This window comes from Megascapheus bottae, chromosome 15 (genome assembly GCF_031878675.1).
Source record: "Megascapheus bottae isolate mThoBot1 chromosome 15, mThoBot2.hap1, whole genome shotgun sequence".
Taxonomy (NCBI): Eukaryota; Metazoa; Chordata; class Mammalia; order Rodentia; family Geomyidae; genus Megascapheus; species Megascapheus bottae.
In genome coordinates, this window is record NC_143523.1 from 1,195,921 (window position 1) to 1,213,288 (window position 17,368).

The 17,368-nt window shown below is 57.0% G+C and overlaps 1 protein-coding gene across 13 annotated transcripts in view; it reads right to left on the minus strand.

The window, feature by feature from the left end:
• Positions 1–258: 258 nt before the first annotated feature.
• The window catches only part of Jakmip3 (Janus kinase and microtubule interacting protein 3), a 34,908-nt gene continuing 17,798 nt past the window's right edge, over positions 259–17,368 (minus strand). For 8 of the 13 annotated variants that reach the window (XM_090345590.1, XM_090345587.1, XM_090345595.1 and 5 more), the window contains 11 exons: positions 15,624–15,707; positions 14,177–14,239; positions 12,377–12,475; positions 11,623–11,721; positions 11,478–11,537; positions 9,139–9,204; positions 8,469–8,537; positions 8,310–8,387; positions 5,238–5,441; positions 3,348–3,413; positions 259–331 (listed from right to left, as the gene is read on the minus strand). In XM_090345590.1, the coding sequence (XP_090201716.1) occupies positions 281–331; positions 3,348–3,413; positions 5,238–5,441; positions 8,310–8,387; positions 8,469–8,537; positions 9,139–9,204; positions 11,478–11,537; positions 11,623–11,721; positions 12,377–12,475; positions 14,177–14,239; positions 15,624–15,707 (939 nt within the window). In that variant the 3' untranslated portion in view covers positions 259–280. The remainder of the gene's footprint in view (positions 332–3,347; positions 3,414–5,237; positions 5,442–8,309; positions 8,388–8,468; positions 8,538–9,138; positions 9,205–11,477; positions 11,538–11,622; positions 11,722–12,376; positions 12,476–14,176; positions 14,240–15,623; positions 15,708–17,368) is intronic. The other 5 variants (XM_090345589.1, XM_090345593.1, XM_090345591.1 and 2 more) reach the window with 1 other exon arrangement.

Genomic DNA, 17,368 nt, shown 5'->3' on the forward strand with positions numbered 1-17,368 from the left:
GCCAGCGCTCCTGCTCCGAGTTGAAGCCACAATACTGGCACTAAATAGGTAAGTAAATAAATCCATGCCATGCTCTGCTCCAGAGGCAGGGCTCACTCCTGCCCCGATGTACCTGAATCCCTCCCTGGCCCAGAGCACTGGGATCTCTCCCCAGCCTCTGAAAGACAATGGGGCCACCTGCTTCTCAGATTACAGCAAGCAGGCCTCCCCAGAAGAGGAAGGGGCCCTGGTGGGAAACTCAGCCCATGAGGTACTCACCAGGTCAGAGAGCCAAGACCAGCTATGACCAGAGAATGAACGCTAGGGAGAAAAACAAGAACAAAAATAAAAACTGAAAAGCAAAGGGGAGGATGGAGAGACAGAAGAAAAAAGAAAAAAAAAAGAGTTGTAGTGTGTCCAGCAAGAAATGACTTAAGAATCCAGATGGGGCAGCCATTTGGGCAGAAGCAGGCAGTCAGGATACATGCAAGGCACACTGTGGGCATTCAGGGCCTGGAGTGACAGCGCTAGGGCTGCCGAGGGCATGCTGGGCCTGGAGTGACAGCGCTAGGGCTGCCGAGGGCATGCTGGGCCTGGAGTGACAGCGCTAGGGCTGCCGAGGGCATGCTGGGCCTGGAGTGACAGCGCTAGGGCTGCCGAGGGCATGCTGGGCCTGGAGTGACAGCGCTAGGGCTGCCGAGGGCATGCTGGGCCTGGAGTGACAGCGCTAGGGCTGCCGAGGGCATGCTGGGCCTGGAGTGACAGCGCTAGGGCTGCCGAGGGCATGCTGGGCCTGGAGTGACAGCGCTAGGGCTGCCGAGGGCATGCTGGGCCTGGAGTGACAGCGCTAGGGCTGCCGAGGGCATGCTGGGCCTGGAGTGACAGCGCTAGGGCTGCCGAGGGCATGCTGGGCCTGGAGTGACAGCGCTAGGGCTGCCGAGGGCATGCTGGGCCTGGAGTGACAGCGCTAGGGCTGCCGAGGGCATGCTGGGCCTGGAGTGACAGCGCTAGGGCTGCCGAGGGCATGCTGGGCCTGGAGTGACAGCGCTAGGGCTGCCGAGGGCATGCTGGGCCTGGAGTGACAGCGCTAGGGCTGCCGAGGGCATGCTGGGCCTGGAGTGACAGCGCTAGGGCTGCCGAGGGCATGCTGGGCCTGGAGTGACAGCGCTAGGGCTGCCGAGGGCATGCTGGGCCTGGAGTGACAGCGCTAGGGCTGCCGAGGGCATGCTGGGCCTGGAGTGACAGCGCTAGGGCTGCCGAGGGCATGCTGGGCCTGGAGTGACAGCGCTAGGGCTGCCGAGGGCATGCTGGGCCTGGAGTGACAGCGCTAGGGCTGCCGAGGGCATGCTGGGCCTGGAGTGACAGCGCTAGGGCTGCCGAGGGCATGCTGGGCCTGGAGTGACAGCGCTAGGGCTGCTCGTGCACTAGGCACTGTCCGCAGTGGGCTGCGGGTGCCCCACTCCCCCTGTTTTGGAAGGGCAGCCTCACTATTTGCTTCCCAGGGCCAAGGGCAGGGTGTGTTCAGGGGGGAGTTATCTCATGCTATTTTACTCCATGGCAAGATAAGGCCCGAGAGTCCCTGCCAGTCCGTGGAGAGCTCTACCAGGCTTATGAGGACAACAGCTCACAGAAGTCCTTTCCAGGTCCCCAGAAAACACAATGTCCTGGGACCATACTTGAGCTGCTAAGTAACAAAGCTCACTGATGCCCTGGGCAGATCTGACCCTTGAGGCATCATTTGGGGCAGGGTAGGGCCAGGATGACTTGGACTCTGGAGAAACTCTGGCAGCAGATGTTTATGCCTGGGCATGAGCTAAGCTAGAAAATTAAAACCCTAACTTAGAGATCTTCAGCTGCTTAAAAACAGTGCCGGCAGCTCAGGTAGGAAATGAAGCAGCTTGTGGGGGGTGGCTTTGGCGGCCTTGAGGTGTGTCCCCACACCGTGTCCCCTTCCATGCTCATCATGCCTCCAGCATGACTGCCACGTGCCCAGCATCATCGGTGGCCCAGTTCCTACTGGAAGCTCATTTAGCAAGCGGGGTCTGGGTTGGCTCTTGGCTTTGTTCCTCGGATGGGATACAGGGTTCCTGGCCTTGTGGCAGCAAGTTCCTAGCAGGTGGGCAGTGGGTCATTGGTGATGCTGGGCCGGGCAGGGCAGGGCTGGGGTGGGCAACAGGAAGGGCCAGCAGCAAGCTCTAAGGGGACAGGTGTCCACAGGCTGTCTCCCCCTGAAAGCAGAGGACATCTGCTGACCAGAGGGTGTCCTGCCTCAGCGCCACCTTCTGGGGTCTCTAGAGGACAAGGGGGCAGGAGAGCCCAGCAGCCTCCTCACTCAGTTGGTCACTTGGTAAAACCCACCTTACAGGCAAGCCCAGTCACAGTCGCCTAGTCAGGAGAAAATACCCGACTAGACACCTCCGCATGAACCCTGATCTTAGAGGGAAAGAGCTGCCAGAAAGCCGGCTGGTGTCATGGCATTCAGGGTTTCCTGGCTATGAGCCCTTTGTCTTGGCCTGAGAAGTCCTGGCTCTGTCAACATAGAACATAGCCTCATAGAACTGGGGATTCAGAGAGAGACCCAACCCCAGTTCATGGTAGCACTCAGAACCCAAGGGAAGAGTCTTCATCTTCACCGGCCTGCGAGGCTCTAAAGCCCACACCCACCTGTCAAGGCTGCTCTCACACAAGCCTGGCAAACCCGGAGGGTTCATACTTCTATACCGCCCAAAGCATTGGCATGGAAAGGAACACCAGATCACTGGTCCAACCAAAAGGGGAAAGTGAGGCAATGTGAATCCACAGGACTGGGCCATAAGAGGGGCTCCCTGTCAGAGCCCTTAAGTTTAACCCCAGTACTGGTGTGTCCACGGCTGTCACTAGGGGTCCAGTACTGGGTGTGACCACGGCTGTCACTAGGGGTCCAGTACCGGGTGTGTCCACGGCTGTCACTAGGGGTCCAGTACTGGGTGTGTCCACGGCTGTCACTAGGGGTCCAGTACTATTGTGTCCACGGCTGTCACTAGGGGTCCAGTACTGGGTGTGACCACGGCTGTCACTAGGGGTCCAGTACCGGATGTGTCCACGGCTGTCACTAGGGGTCCAGTACCGGGTGTGACCACGGCTGTCACTAGGGGTCCAGTACCGGGTGTGACCACGGCTGTCACTAGGGGTCCAGTACCGGGTGTGTCCACGGCTGTCACTAGGGGTCCAGTACCGGGTGTGTCCACGGCTGTCACTAGGGCTCCAGTACTGGGTGTGACCACGGCTGTCACTAGGGGTCCAGTACTGGGTGTGTGCAGCAGGGATCTTGTGCTTGCATCTATAAGCTCCACTGGCAAGACAAGCCCTGAAAAAATTCATTACATTACCTTTTCCTCCAGCTCCTTTATTTGTCTCTTCTGAGTTTCTATTCGTTCCTCTAACTCTTTAATTCGCTGCAACATTAAAAGGAGGAAAGTCTTCAGTAATCAAAATATTCGGGAAACCAAACACCAACAAAATGCCTTTCACGTTTCCCTTGCCTACTTGGAAGACAAGTACCAAGAGCGCTGGTCAGGCCAGGGCCAGTTCTCATGGCTGCTGCTGGTACCAGTCACGGCTCCTCTCCTGGGGAGCAGACCACCTTCCCTGGCCACACCTCCTGGTGGCAGGGTCTGTGTCCTCCTGACTCCTCAGGCCACAACTGTAATTCCAGTGGGGCTGCAAGGAATTCATTTGAGTTCCCCCAGGTCATTGCCTAGAGTTAAGGGCAGTTAGAGGCCATAACTGCCACAGGGTGATGGTCCCGAGGGTGAGGTCTGGGGCCTGGAGGCAGCTGAGTACACCTCACACTTGAGGAACCAAACAAGAGGGCTACAGCGGATCATCCTCACCCACCTCCCTGGACACCACAGGGCCACGGGTTGCTGACAAGAAGAGGGGATGGCAGTGCGTGTCCCAGCAGCTGACAGGCCCACTGTCAGAAGTTAGCCTGCTGTCACAGTCAACTAGTACACTAGTGCGGGTATGAATCTGAATCTGCATTGTGTCTGCATTTAGGGTGTTCAGAAGATGGAATTCACACGTACAAGCCACTTTCAGGCCAATCTGGTAATACAGAGAGGAATGTTAAACACCAGGGATCTAGCCTGCCCCATCTCCTATGAGAACCAACCTGGGCCTGTCAGCCTCTGCCCCAGACAACACACTTACCAAGAAAAGAACCTGGCATGCCAGGAGCGTGGCTCACGCCTGTCGTCCTAGCTACTCAGAAGGCTGAGATCTGAGGATCAAGGTTCAAAGCCAGCCCGGGCACAAAAGGACCTGAGACTCTTATCTCCAATTAACCTCTAGAAAAACAGGAAGTGGGGCTTGGCTCAAGGGTAGGGTGGTAGTTTTGAGCTGAAGAGCTCAGGGACGATGTCCAGGCCCAGGGGTAGGGCGGTAGCCTTGAGCTGAAGAGCAGAGGGAGAGCGCTCAAGCACAGTTCAAGACCCATGACCCACAAAAAAAGGAAAAGAAAAGAACCTGCCATGGAGGAAACTTAGGACCAGAGTCCTCAGCAATACCACCTAGAGGCTAAGAAGATAGTCTGGAATCAGGCGGGCAGGCTACCAGGAGGGCTGGGATGGGTCTGACAATGCGAGGCGTGGCCACTGGAAGTGTGGACATCTGAGGAGGCGTGGCCACTGGAAGTGTGGACATCAGAGGAGGCGTGGCCACTGAAAGTGTGGACATCAGAGGAGGCGTGGCCACTGGGAGTGTGGACATCTGAGGAGGCGTGGCCACTGGAAGTGTGGACATCTGAGGAGGCGTGGCCACTGGAAGTGTGGACATCAGAGGAGGCGTGGCCACTGGAAGTGTGGACATCTGAGGAGGCGTGGCCACTGGAAGTGTGGACATCAGAGGAGGCGTGGCCACTGGAAGTGTGGACATCTGAGGAGGCGTGGCCACTGGAAGTGTGGACATAAGAGGAGGCGTGGCCACTGGAAGTGTGGATATCAGAGGAGGCGTGGCCACTGGAAATATGGATATCAGAGGAGGCGTGGCCACTGGAAGTGTGGACATAAGAGGAGGCGTGGCCACTGGAAGTGTGGACATCAGAGGAGGCGTGGCCACTGGGAGTGTGGACATCAGAGGAGGCGTGGCCACTGGAGATGTGGCCATCAAGGTAGAAAGCTGGGCTGTGAGAAGGCCTTGCCCTCCTCCCACATGGTGCCCCTGGCTCCATCACAGCCCTCTCCGTTCCCTTCCAGCCCAACCTGGGGTCTGCCCAGCACCTGCTGTGCCAGCTGCAGCAGCTCCATGCGCTCCCTCAGGATCTGGGCATCCCTTTCCCGCAGCTCACTCATGACCTGGCGCTTCCACTGCTCCACAGCCACCTTGAGCTTCTCCCGCTCCTCCTCCGACAGCAGCTCTACCACTTTGGCCCCAGCCTCCTGCTGCAGGGCGTCGTACAGCATGGCTTCCAGCTCCAGGATGTGCTGGGGGGCAGGGGGAGGAGCAGGGTGTTAATCCTCCTCTCCTCCCAGAGTGGGTCACCCTGCCTCAGCTGGACCTCAGGTGGCCAGGTGCCCCTCCCTTGAGGGAGAGGTGCCTGGGCATCAGAGGACCCCAGTGCCCCTAGGGCTGTATGTGACGGACCAGAGCCCACAGACCCCTACTTCTCTAGAGCATCCTCGAAGGAGAGAGGCCGGCTGGACAGAGGCCTCTGGTGTAGAAAGTGGGAAGGACTGAGCTCCTAACCTCAGGCCCCACTGGATTCCCGGCTGGGAGCACAGGAGTGCGACCCACAGTGGGCCCTGAAATCACCAGAAAGGGCTGTGCCAGAATGAAAACCCATGGAGGACTGAGGCTTCCGCACACTCAGTGAGCCCCTCTGTGACCCCCGGGCGATGGCGGTCACCAGAGGTCTGCGTGAGCACCGGGGAGGCCCCATGCACACCACCAAGCCTAGCTGGCAACTCTCTCCACATAACTTTGCCAAAACCAAACTCTCAAACTCTCACCAAAATTCTCCTCCAGGGGTCCCTTTCTTCCATTAAAATTAGAACATATTCAGACATGGAGACGTTGCTTTCTTCAGACAAAATAGCCATGAAATGCCATTTGAAATGCCGTTTGATTGGGAACAATTTGGGAAATGAAACAAAGCCATGCTCTGACTTTGTGCTGCACAGCACTGTTCCAGATTGCCACACAGGAGCTGTCCAGAGTCACACATGCTCATACTCTCTGAGACAAATGGCACACCCATCCTGTTGTTATTTATGTATTTACTTACTAGTGCTGGGATTGAACCAGAGCCTCAGGCATGCCAGGCAAACACCAGCCACTGTGCCCCAACACAGCCCTGAGTTCTAGCTTTTCAAAACGAGCGTAGCTCTGCATGGCCTCAGAATTGCCATCACAGACCCTCACACACACCCATGGTGGAGACCTGTCAGAGCCTCTCTGCAAGCATTACCCAGCCTTCATAGAGCCACACAGCCTGCCTCAGATGTCCCTGGCAGAAGCAAACTTTACACCACAGTGAGCTTACACCAGCCACACCTGATGTGCAGCCTTCTCCTCCAGATCTATGTGCATATGGTACAAAGTCCCAAGATCCACCGAGAGCAGCTCATCTAAGGTGGCCTGCGATATTCTGGGTCACTCTTATGATAGATAAGAGATTAAGACAGGCAAAGTCATGGGCCCAGGAGCATGGCCTAGGGGTAGTATGCCTGCCTAGCATGCATCAAGTCCTGGGTTTGATTCCTTGGTACCACATAAACAGAAAAGACTAGAAGTGGTGCTGTGGCTCAAGTGGTAGAGCTCTAGCTTTGAGAAGGCCATGGACAGTGCTCAGGCCCTGAGTTTGAGCCCCTAAGACTGGCAAAAAAAGAAGATAGGCAAAGTGAAACTGCCCAGTAAAGATTGTCATGCTTACACAGAGACTGTGTGTGTGTGTGTGTGTGTGTGTGTGTGTGTGTGTGTGTGTGTGTGTGTGTGTGTGTGTGAATCCTGGGGCTTAAATTCAGGCCTGGGTGCTGTTCCAGAGATTTTTTGCCCAAGGCTAAAGCTCTACCACTAGAGTCACAATTCCACTTTCAGATTTTTGTTTGTTCTGGCAATTAAGTGCAGACAAGAGTCTCAAGGACTATCCTGCCCAGGCAGGCTTTGAACTGTGTCCCCAGATTTTAGCCTCCTGAGTAGCTAGGATTACAGCTGTGAGCCACTGGGCCCCAATTCACAGTGAATTTTTAAAACATGGGCAGCCATTTTCACTATCATTACCGTCCCATCATCATCATCATCACCACCACCACCACCACCATTCTTACAACCATCATCACTTTCAGTATCACTACTACCCTCATTATCACAAACATCCCCATCTGTACTGAAACCAGCACTATGACCACTACCATCTTCATCACCACCACTACCACATCCTCACCATAATCATCATCACCCCATCATCCACATCCTCATCATAATCAATCATCACCCCATCATCCACTACCACTACCCATCAATACGTCTGCACTGCCGTCATCACCATCTCCTCCTCCTCCTCCTCCTTCTCCTCCTCCTCCTCCTCCTCCTCCTCCTCCTCATCATCATCATCATCAATGTGTTCCCACAGGCTTCCTGTGGCCATGTGATCTCTCCCTGGCACCTACCACGATGCTGGGCTGGGCTGTCCTAGAGCCTGGCAGATGGCATTGCCCCTTTGTGGATTCAGAGCCTCTGCCGCCAACAGCAGCAGAACACCGAGGCACTTCTGCTTCTCAGAGCTCAGCTGAGAGTGGGAAAATGGCCTCCCGCAGGGCAGCCAGATGGGCTGTGCAGGCCAGACCTACATATCTCCACGGGTCAGATGAGTAAAAGCAGGGCTTCCTGAGAACGTGTCACTTAGACATTCAGCTGTGTCCAGCAGCCGTCTCGTCTGTGTGTGCTATTTCCAGTGAACGTTATTTAACGAACGCGTCTCACATTTCTTTTTTTTTTTTTTTTTTGCCAGTCCTGGGCTTGAGCTCAGGGCCTGAGCACTGTCCTTGGACTTTCTCAAGGCTAGAGCTCTACCACTTGAGCCTCAGCACCACTTCTGGCTTTTTTCTATGTATGTGGTACCGAGGAATCGAACCCGGGTCTTCATGCATGCTAGGCAAGCACTTTAACCACTAGGCCAAACTCCCGGCCGCATCTCACATTTCTATGTGGGTTCTCAAGTGCCTGTGTTGGAGTGTTTGCTGGCAGTGTCCTGAGAGCTGGCATTGAGGGATCTCAGAGAGAAAAAGGCAGAGCCCGCACTGAGTCCTGGCATTTCACACAGGGCTGCAGGGCCCTGGCATCGTTTCTCGTACCTTGTGGGCTTGGTCCAAGGCCTGCTTCCTATAGTCCAGCTCCTCGTCCAGGTAGCCCTTCTGCTTACTGAACAGTTCCTGGAACACAAGAGGACTGGTCTCAGCCGTGTGCATCCTACCTGCCAATGCCAGCCACAGGGCACACGAGATGCCACCCACCTTCTCACTTTCCAAGTCCACCATCTTCCGCTGGAGTGCTGACTCTGTCTCTTCAATCCGCTGCAGCCACTGGGCACAGACACAATCAGGTGACAGTGAGGCCAGGGCCACCACATAGGCCCTGTACCATCCCTTTCTCTGTTTGACAGTCAGCCTGGGAGGGGAGCTGGGGCTGGGCTGGCTTTTTGGGCTCCATGCATCCAGCTGGATCCAGGCCACCCACCCCATCGGTGGCCAGGATGTCTGCCCACAACACTGTCACTGGGAGAGGCAGGTGCTGGACTGGGTGCAGAGCAAACACTTGTGAACCCTATCCAGAGGTGGGGGGGCCTGTGTGCCTAACACTCCATCTGCCAGGGGCACCGTCACCCTGCGGCTAGAGGTCTGAGGGCAGGGGAGCCAGCTGGGGCAGGACCAGGACCAGGTTGGGTGGCCGCCAGCTAGGCACACAGGAAATGTCACGGTTTTAAGCTTCTGGGTGGAGACTGAGCCACAGTAAACACTGGGGAAATGTCTGGTGAACTCTGCCCTCTGCAGAGGCATGGGGAGTGCTTGACTCACGTCTGCCTATCCCCCCCAGTACCCCACCATTCCTGCTCCATGGCCTGGACTAAGCCCCATCTCCCCGCCTCCCCTGCTCCACACCTGCAGAGCCCCACAGCCCCATTACCTTTTCTGCCAAGGTCAGGACTGTCCTGGCTTGTATGACAACCACTTGCTCCTCATTGGTCAGATTCTGCACACAAACACAGGGCACACGCACAGTCACGGGCAGCACCCTGAGGGGTGGGGCTAGATGATGGATGGGCACAGGGGCGGGGCTACAGCTGGAAGACACCATTCCCAGAATGCCCTACCTGGACTTCTGATACCCTCTGCCCTTGACCTTGTCCACTTGGTGTCCTGTCTGCTTCTCTTTGCCCTGGAATTTCCGAAATCGAATCCAGTTTCCCTAGACTTCCAGTGCTGTTCTCCTGTCCCTGTCTTTGTCTGCACCCAAGACGCCGTACAGGCAGCGTGAGCATCAGTATAGCTTTGGGGCCAAATGAGGCCCTCTAAGGATGAGGACCCCTTGCATGCTCAGACCCCAAACTCCACTGTGTCCGAACCTGACTCCTTAGCCCCGGTGCACAAGGTGCCAAGGCCGGGGCTGACTCCACCCAGAACTTTGCTGGTTTGGGACCAGGTGGCTCAGGAAACTCTCAGATGTGGTCACAGCAGCTGGAGGGCGCTTTCTATCCTGTGTGCTCCCTGCCTGGTTGCAGCTGGTGCTCCAGTGTCAGCAGAAAGTTCTGTTCTGTCCCAGGCCCTGTCCCTCCTGCCCCAGGGGCCCATCACCACAGCCCTGGTGCAGGGAGGATAGGCCACATTCTGTGGGCCTCTCTACAGTCCTGAGGAAACTGAGGCAGGTGGCGATGATCTGGAGTTGACATACCCAGGAGAGGCAGCCATGCACCAGCCCGCCCTCCATCAGCTGGGCCTCTGTGTTCTGGGAGAGACCCACGGGCACAGGCTCCCTGGAGTTCGGTGAAGCCTCAGGGGATGCCCTGGGCCCATAGGCAGGAACTGCCAGGGGTCTCCACAGCTCCTCCTAAGGGTAGAACCCAGTCCAGTGCTCAGTGCAAGTGGAGTCAGGGGCCATGTGATGGCTCCAGGAGTTATACTCCACGCTGCCTGCGTAGGCAGCCATGGAATTCAGGCTGGAGAGGGCAGTCACACTGACTTCCACCACAGAAGCCCTGGCAGCTGCCTCTGAGTTTCTTCAGCTCTGAGTCAGAGCATGCCCAGTGTGAATCCCCTGAGCTGGCAGTACGGAGGGCACCCAGGACCCACAGGCTTCCCTGCTGTGGGGTGGGAGGACGTCCTCCACGTGGCACTACTCCCCACTCTGCTCCTTACCTTAGGTAATGGGCAGGTGAGGAGAGGAGGACCCTGCCCAGACAGGTGAGAGCTCAGTTAGCACGAGAGAGGCACAGAGGATGGAGGATGGACGGATGAAAGACCAGCGGACAGATTAATGATGAGGAATGGAGGCTGGTGGACGGATGAGCAAAGAATGGGTGGGTGGAGGATGGATGGATGCCGGACTCCTGGAGGATTCACGATACACAACAGAGAGTGGAAGATAGATGAAAGGATGTACAGTGAAGGATGGATGGATAGAAGAGTGAATAACGGAGGAAGCAGGATAGAGGATAATGGATGAGTCAAGGGTAGATAAGGATGGAAGGATGAGCAGATGGAGGATGGAGGAGGGATAAAGGGTGAATGATGGCAGATAGATGAATAGGTAACAAAGGATGGATGAATCGATGGAGGATGAGGGGAGGTAGAAGGGTGATGACAGAGGAAGCAGGATGGAGGACAGATTGGCCGGTAGTAAGGGAGGGATGGAGTGGTAGAGTTGGGATGGAAGGGTGTATGTATTTGCCCACTTGTCATGACATTTGGATCCTGCTCAAATGAGATCTGGTGATTACCTGCAGACTCTGCTTCTTCTCTCAAACCTGGGAAATGGGTTTGGTTACTCTTTTTTTTTTTTGCCAGTCCTGGGCTTGGACTCAGGGCCTGAACTCAGGGCCTGGGCACTGTCCTTGGGCTTTCCTCAAGGCTGGAGCTCTACCACTTGAACCACAGCACCACTTCTGGCTTTTTCTGTGTATGTGTTACTGAGGAATCGAATCCAGGGCTTCGTGCATGCTAGGCAAGCACTCTACCACTAGGCCATGCTCCAGGCCCATGAGTTGGGATAGTCTAAGAACAATATATCCTGTTCCACTGAGGGACTGGAAGAGGCAAATGACGAAGAGTGATTCCAGAAACAGAGACCTCAGGACTGAAAGAACATTAGCTGGAAATGGGAGTGTGTGCAAAAGACATGCAGTGGGTACAGAGCGAATTCTCCCACGTGCAGGCGCTGGCCTTGGGGGACTTCAGTGGGGTTTACGGGGCTGGGCTGGGCGGGGAGGGAGCATGGGGAAGCATGCACAGATCAGGAGAGCAACCTACACTTACGGCGTTATCTCCCAGGATGTCCAGCTTCTTCATCAGCTCTGTGACCAGGATATCCTAGGGGGCAAAGAGTGGACAGGATGGAGTGTGAGCAGCCACCAGACAGCTGGGCGGGAGGGGCAGGGGCCGGGGAGGACCTTACCGTCACGCCTTCGGCCTCGCAGTGCACTTGAAGAGGGCTCTTTCCATCCACGAACGGCGTGTGGTGGAAGTTGATGGCCGGCGACTTCCTCTCCCTCTCCTAAGAGAGAGCAGAGGCTGGGTGTGAGCACGGAGGGCCACCGGGGGGCCTCTCCCCATCCCCTCCCTCCACAGGGAGCTAGGCAGGCTTGTGCAAGACTGGCCAGGACCATGCAAGGAGTCAGCACAGCGTGGGTCAGGGGAGCCCAGACAGGCAGGCCCACGGGAGCCTGGTCGCACGCGCTCACCCCAGACCCCACTGTACCTATGCTGGTGAGACCAGGGGAGGAAGAGACTGCAGGTGGGGAGCAGTCCACGGGGCTGACACCCGCTGCGGGGCTCCCGACCCTCCCAGGCAGAGCCTGTGCCAGCACGCAGGATCCAGAGGGGTCATGCCCCAGAGCATGCCAGTGACCCCGCAACCAGTGAGCAGAGGTCTCTGAGCGGGCTGCCACTGGGCCAGGTGGCACCTGCAGCACCACGCCCTTGTGGGGCTTTCTCCCCGCTCAGCTGGCCACACTGCCAGCTCCCCCAGGCAAGGCAAACACAGTCATACCTCCAGTATGATGTCCCCCAGGGGTCCTGGCTCCTCCCCTACCCCTCCTCTCTAGGTCATGGCAGAGGACATGGCCAGGGACGCAGGGCACAGATGATGACTTCTGGCTGGTAGGTGGCCCTCCATCCCAGCTTGGGTGCCACCCGCAGCCCAGCCCCACCTCGAGCTCCAGGATCCGGAACTCCAGCAGCTCATTCTGGTCCTTCGCATCCTGGACCTCGTGCTTCAGCCGGGCTTCTTCTGTCTCCATGTGTTTTATCTGAGAAGCAGACGGTAGACAAGGTGAGCAGAGGTCCAGCTGTCACTCACCAGTGCCACACACCAGCACCAGCCGGCTGGGACAGCCGACCTCCCCGTGGCCCTGAACACCCCCTGTCCTTGTGACCCCCTTGGCTAAGCACAGCAGAGACAGGCTAGGGCCTGGACGCTGTGAACCGGTGACACCTGAGCAGAGATGTGGCTCCTGGAGCTCAGGGTCTAATGTGGCCTGCACTCCAGACTTTAACAGAGGGAGTCACGGAGAGCTGAACCCCAGCAACCTCTGGGGATAGCACGGGAACTGTGGGCAAGCAGTGCACACACACGCATGTACACTCACATACACATGCGTATATACACACAGGCACAGACATACTCATGTGCACACACACACACTCCCAGCTCTGAACGTGGAGGTCAGTGGAACTGCACTGACACTTGTAGCCTGACGAGAGGGTTGTGGGGGTCCAGGACTCCTGTGAGCCTGTCCAGGACCAGCACCTGCACTTCCCTGCTGGCACCCCCAGGGCCGGGACCTGTGTACATATGGCACCTAAGTGTATGTCTCTGTGTGAGTGCCCAGGGGTGTAAGTTCACATACAAGCATTTGTGTGCACACAGGACTCACGTGTGTGAATGTACCTGGGTGTAAATTTGCATTTGAACATTTGTGTGCACACAGTACTTAAGCCTGTATCGCGCAAGTGTGAATAGGTTTAAGTTCACACGCAAGTATGTGCACATACATGCCAGCCCTTGAGTGTGTTTACGATGAAGTGTGCTTCTACCCGAGGACACACGACTAGGTGTTGTACCCCCGTGTTGGAGGGCGGTGAAAGGGCCTCCTAAGCCAGCTCTGAGGGCCCCACTGGCTTTTGCAGTCCCCCACCTCTTCCCTCATCCACACCACCTGCCCCAGCAGTTCTGGGGTCCCCACACACCTGGGGTGGTGCCCAACTATCTAGCTGTAATCTACACATCACCACAGGCTAAGGCACCCAGTACTCAGAGCCACTGTAAATCCAGGCCAGGGCGTGGACTGAAAGGAAGGTGTCCGAGGGGAAGTAGACACCCCAGGACACACTGTACCCCTGGACTGACCGCCCTCTGTGGCAGGCATCAGGACAGCCTACTGCATCTCCAACTCTCTGACTTGTTTCAATCTGAAGAACGTTTCCAACCCAAGAGCTCAGAGCAAGAACGGGATGATGGGACCCTCGGAGCCTCTTGTCCCCAGGGTGGCTGCTGTCCCCTGGTCCGGTCAGGAGTACAGTATCTTGCGGTGGACTCTCGAATGGTGCTTCCCCCGAGGGTGAGGGCACTGGGGTGGGAAGTTCCCAGGCCCTGAGGGGCTTCACGATTTCTGCGGGGCATTTCAACCCATCCCCCCAGGAAGTCAAGCAGCATAGTACCTCATGCTGCAGAGTCAGACCCTGCCAGATGGCGAGGCAGAGGGGAATGGGGAGAACAGGGTCCCAGGACCTCTGAGGATGAGCCCTGGAGAGGTAGGGGGAGGGGGGAGGGGTGGGGAGAGGTGAGGAGAGGTGGAGGAGAGTTGCAGGGGAGATGGGGGAGAGGTGAGGGAGAGGTGGGGGTGGGGGGAGGTGGGGGAGAGGTGGGGGAGGGGCGGGGAGAGGTGAGGGAGAGGTGGGGGGTGGGGGAGGTGGGGCCCTGCACACTCAAGTACTAGGCCCAGACACACCTTTTCTACAAGCTCTTGATTTCGCCGGTACAAAGCTTGCTTCTCTTCAATCCACTTCATGTCCTTGAAGAGAGAACTAAAATGAGCACGCAACTCCAGCTGCCGGGAGAGACAGAAGCACCCACCCTTCCAAGCTGGATACCTAGTGCAGCATGCAGGGAATGGAAACCTGTGACGTCCCACAGCCGCCGCGCCTCAGGGGGACGCCTTGGTGTGACACGGGCCCCCACACAGGTGGCTCTCAGGCCAGGCACCCAGTGGTACATGGTGCGGCATGGACGGTTGTCTAGGGCTCAGGTTAGGTGGTACAACACGGGTCTCAGAGAAGTGGAGGTGCATAAGGCAGTCAGGGTCCTGTCCACTTCACACTCAGGACATGTGGGCAGAGGGCACTGGACGCTGTCAAAGGGCTGCCTTCTGCTCCAGCCTGCATGACTCTGAGGGAGCCCAGGGTCCTCAACCCTCCACCTCTGGATGTCCTTGAGCCACCCTTCCATGGGCATCATGAACTTGGGGTGTTGAGAGGAGGGCTGCTGCCCCAGGTGCTGGGCCCCAAGGAAGCTGCCTGTGTGGCTAGTTAGGCTTTGTTTCTTGGATCAAGGACAAGCCTTCCAGACTCCTCCTGGCTCCCGGCCCCTCCTGCTGCTTTTCCACCGGAGGCCCTGACAGAGGCTGGTAGCCTCTGGGCAGGGCCTCAGGCTCCTGTGGTAGCTGGGCCGGGCTGCCCCCGGTCTGCCAGGGCTTCATGAGGCCATCTCCTCAGTCTGCGTGCCATGGCCACAGGCCCACGTGCACTCAACTGATGCAGGACTCTGGTGTCACCGTGTGGCAATGTCTACCTGGCAGGTAACACACTAAGGATGGCCGTGGTCCTAGCACCGGGAAGCAGAGAAATGTGCCCGCTCTCGGTGTGCCCTCAAGAACTCTTGCCACTTTGTGGGGACATCCTCTGGCATCACCTTGGCCCCGAGGCTCCGAGGTGGTGCTCAGGCACTGGGGCCACCTAGAGCATATGCCTGTGGTGGCAGTCATGGTGGGGGGAGTGATGACAAGCCCCAGGCACTGTCTACCACCTGGGCCACTGGAAACTCCAGATCAGGAAGTCTGCAGCTACTGGAGAAGGAAGCACTTCAGGGTCCCTCTGGGACCTGTGGCTCCGCTGCAGGACCTGAAACCCTGATGTTGACTTGCAGGACTGGTGACCAAGCCCCTCAGTGGCCCTGCCCGCCGCCGGGCAGATGCCCACCACCGCCTGCCATGCCATTCCCTCAGGCTTAGAAATCACATCGCGGTGTAGCCACATGCTGCAAGCGTACCAAGCGCCCACTTTGTGTGCAGGGTGATGCTAGCTAGGTCTGTGTCCATGCCCCACCACGCTCCTGGCATTCAGGGATACCTCAGGTGTGGGGGAGGGTGGCAGCCTCCCCCAGTGCCCAGAGGAGCTCACCTGGCCCTGCTCGGCCAGTGCCTTCTCCAGGTCCTCCACCCGCGTCTGTGCTCTCTGCACTTCTGCTTGCAGCTGCTCACGGGTCTGCAGGATGGGAGGAAAGATACTTCAAACTTTCTCTAACAGCCAGAGCAGGCAGACATGCTCTGGGGATGAGCTGTGGTGACTCTGCTGGAAAGGGCTCAACCTGAGGTCCGGTGAAGGGGCAAAGCAACCGACTGGACACAACGTCTGTGATTCATTCTGGGGGTGTCCAGGTAAAATCCTTGCTTACAGGTGCAAGAACTGGGAGGGTGGCTTTGCTCTGTATGTGCTCAGCCCTGCTGGTGCCAGCTAGATGGGCTTGACCCACGGGGCTGTCTGTCTGGCAGGTCGGCGGACACTGACAAGCCTGCTGCCCCTGGCTTAGGACCCTGGGTCCACATCTTTTCTACATGGTAGATTACATGGATCCAACTTTCCTCAGAGCCTGTCCCGTGTCTGGGCAAATGAGCACCATTTGTGATGTTGTTCTGGTCTTCCAATGGATGGAAGCTGCTCCCTTGACCTAGAAAGGTCTCTGGGCAGCACCACGCATTGGGGCTCTTCCCATGGCTCTGCCGGCTCTCCCCAAGTGAAGTTTCCTGACTGTATGGTGTGTGAGTCAAACAGACAGCTAGGTAAAAGTCCTAGAGCAGGGTGGACACGCAGCCTGTCAGCGGATCCCTGAGCCCAGCTAGGTACAAGCCCTAGAGCTGCGGCTGGAGAGAGCAGAGTAGATACACAGCCTGTCAGCTGGTCCCCATCCCAGCCTTGGGACAATTTGGATAGAGATCATGTGTGAAATTAACTTTCACTGAGGATTATGCAAAACAGGTAAAAAAAGAAAAAATCCAGGCCCAGGGTGTAGCCTAGTGGTAGAGTGCTTGTCTAGCATGCATGAAGCCCTGGGTTCAATTCCAAATCAGTACCGCTGTGGCTCAAATGGCAGGGTGCTAGCCTTGAGCAAAAGTGTCCAAGGACAGTGCCAAGGCCTTGAGTTCAAGCCCCAGGACTGGCAAAAAAAAAAATCCAGAGAGGGAACCCTTAAAGTCCTTTTTCATGCAAATTGTTTTAAACAGCCTTTCTGTTTTCTACACCAGAAGGGAGCTGTCTCTGTAGACAGGAGAATCTGACCACTCCCACCCTACCCTCTGCCAGGGCTTTCCTAAAGACTTCTACAACAAGAGTCCCAGGAAACAGGAGCAGACCCTGACTGGGTCAGCAGGAGCCAGGAGGTTGCTGGAGGACACGCTGGGGTGTGAGCTGTTAGGAGTGCCCTCTTTCTGAGGTCTGTCCTCCACCCAGCCTACAGCCAGTATTAGTGTCCCTGCAGGGGCTGGGAGTATGGATTCGACCTGTACTCAAGGCCCCACCGCCCAGAGGGGCCTTTTGCCTCCCCAGACAGTGGTCTGTCTCTTACATGGGCTCTGCCAGCAGTTGCCCCAAGGGAGCTAAAGGCCCCTTCCCTGACTCCTCCTCCTGTGGTCAGGGCCGGCAGTCTCCAGTGGCTAGCAAGGGTCTCCTGCCACTCCCACCTGCCAGTCTTGCCAGTGCCCTGTGCGTGGTGTCCAGGGAAGCTGGCAGGAGGACACTGATGCTCTGTAGAGCCTGCCAGCAAGGCTCAGGATAAAGGCAGCCCAATGCTTGAGCTCAGACCTTGAAAGAGTAATCTTAACAAACCTCCAGAAAGGACTTTCTAGGTCATCTCTGTGTCCGTCAGAATT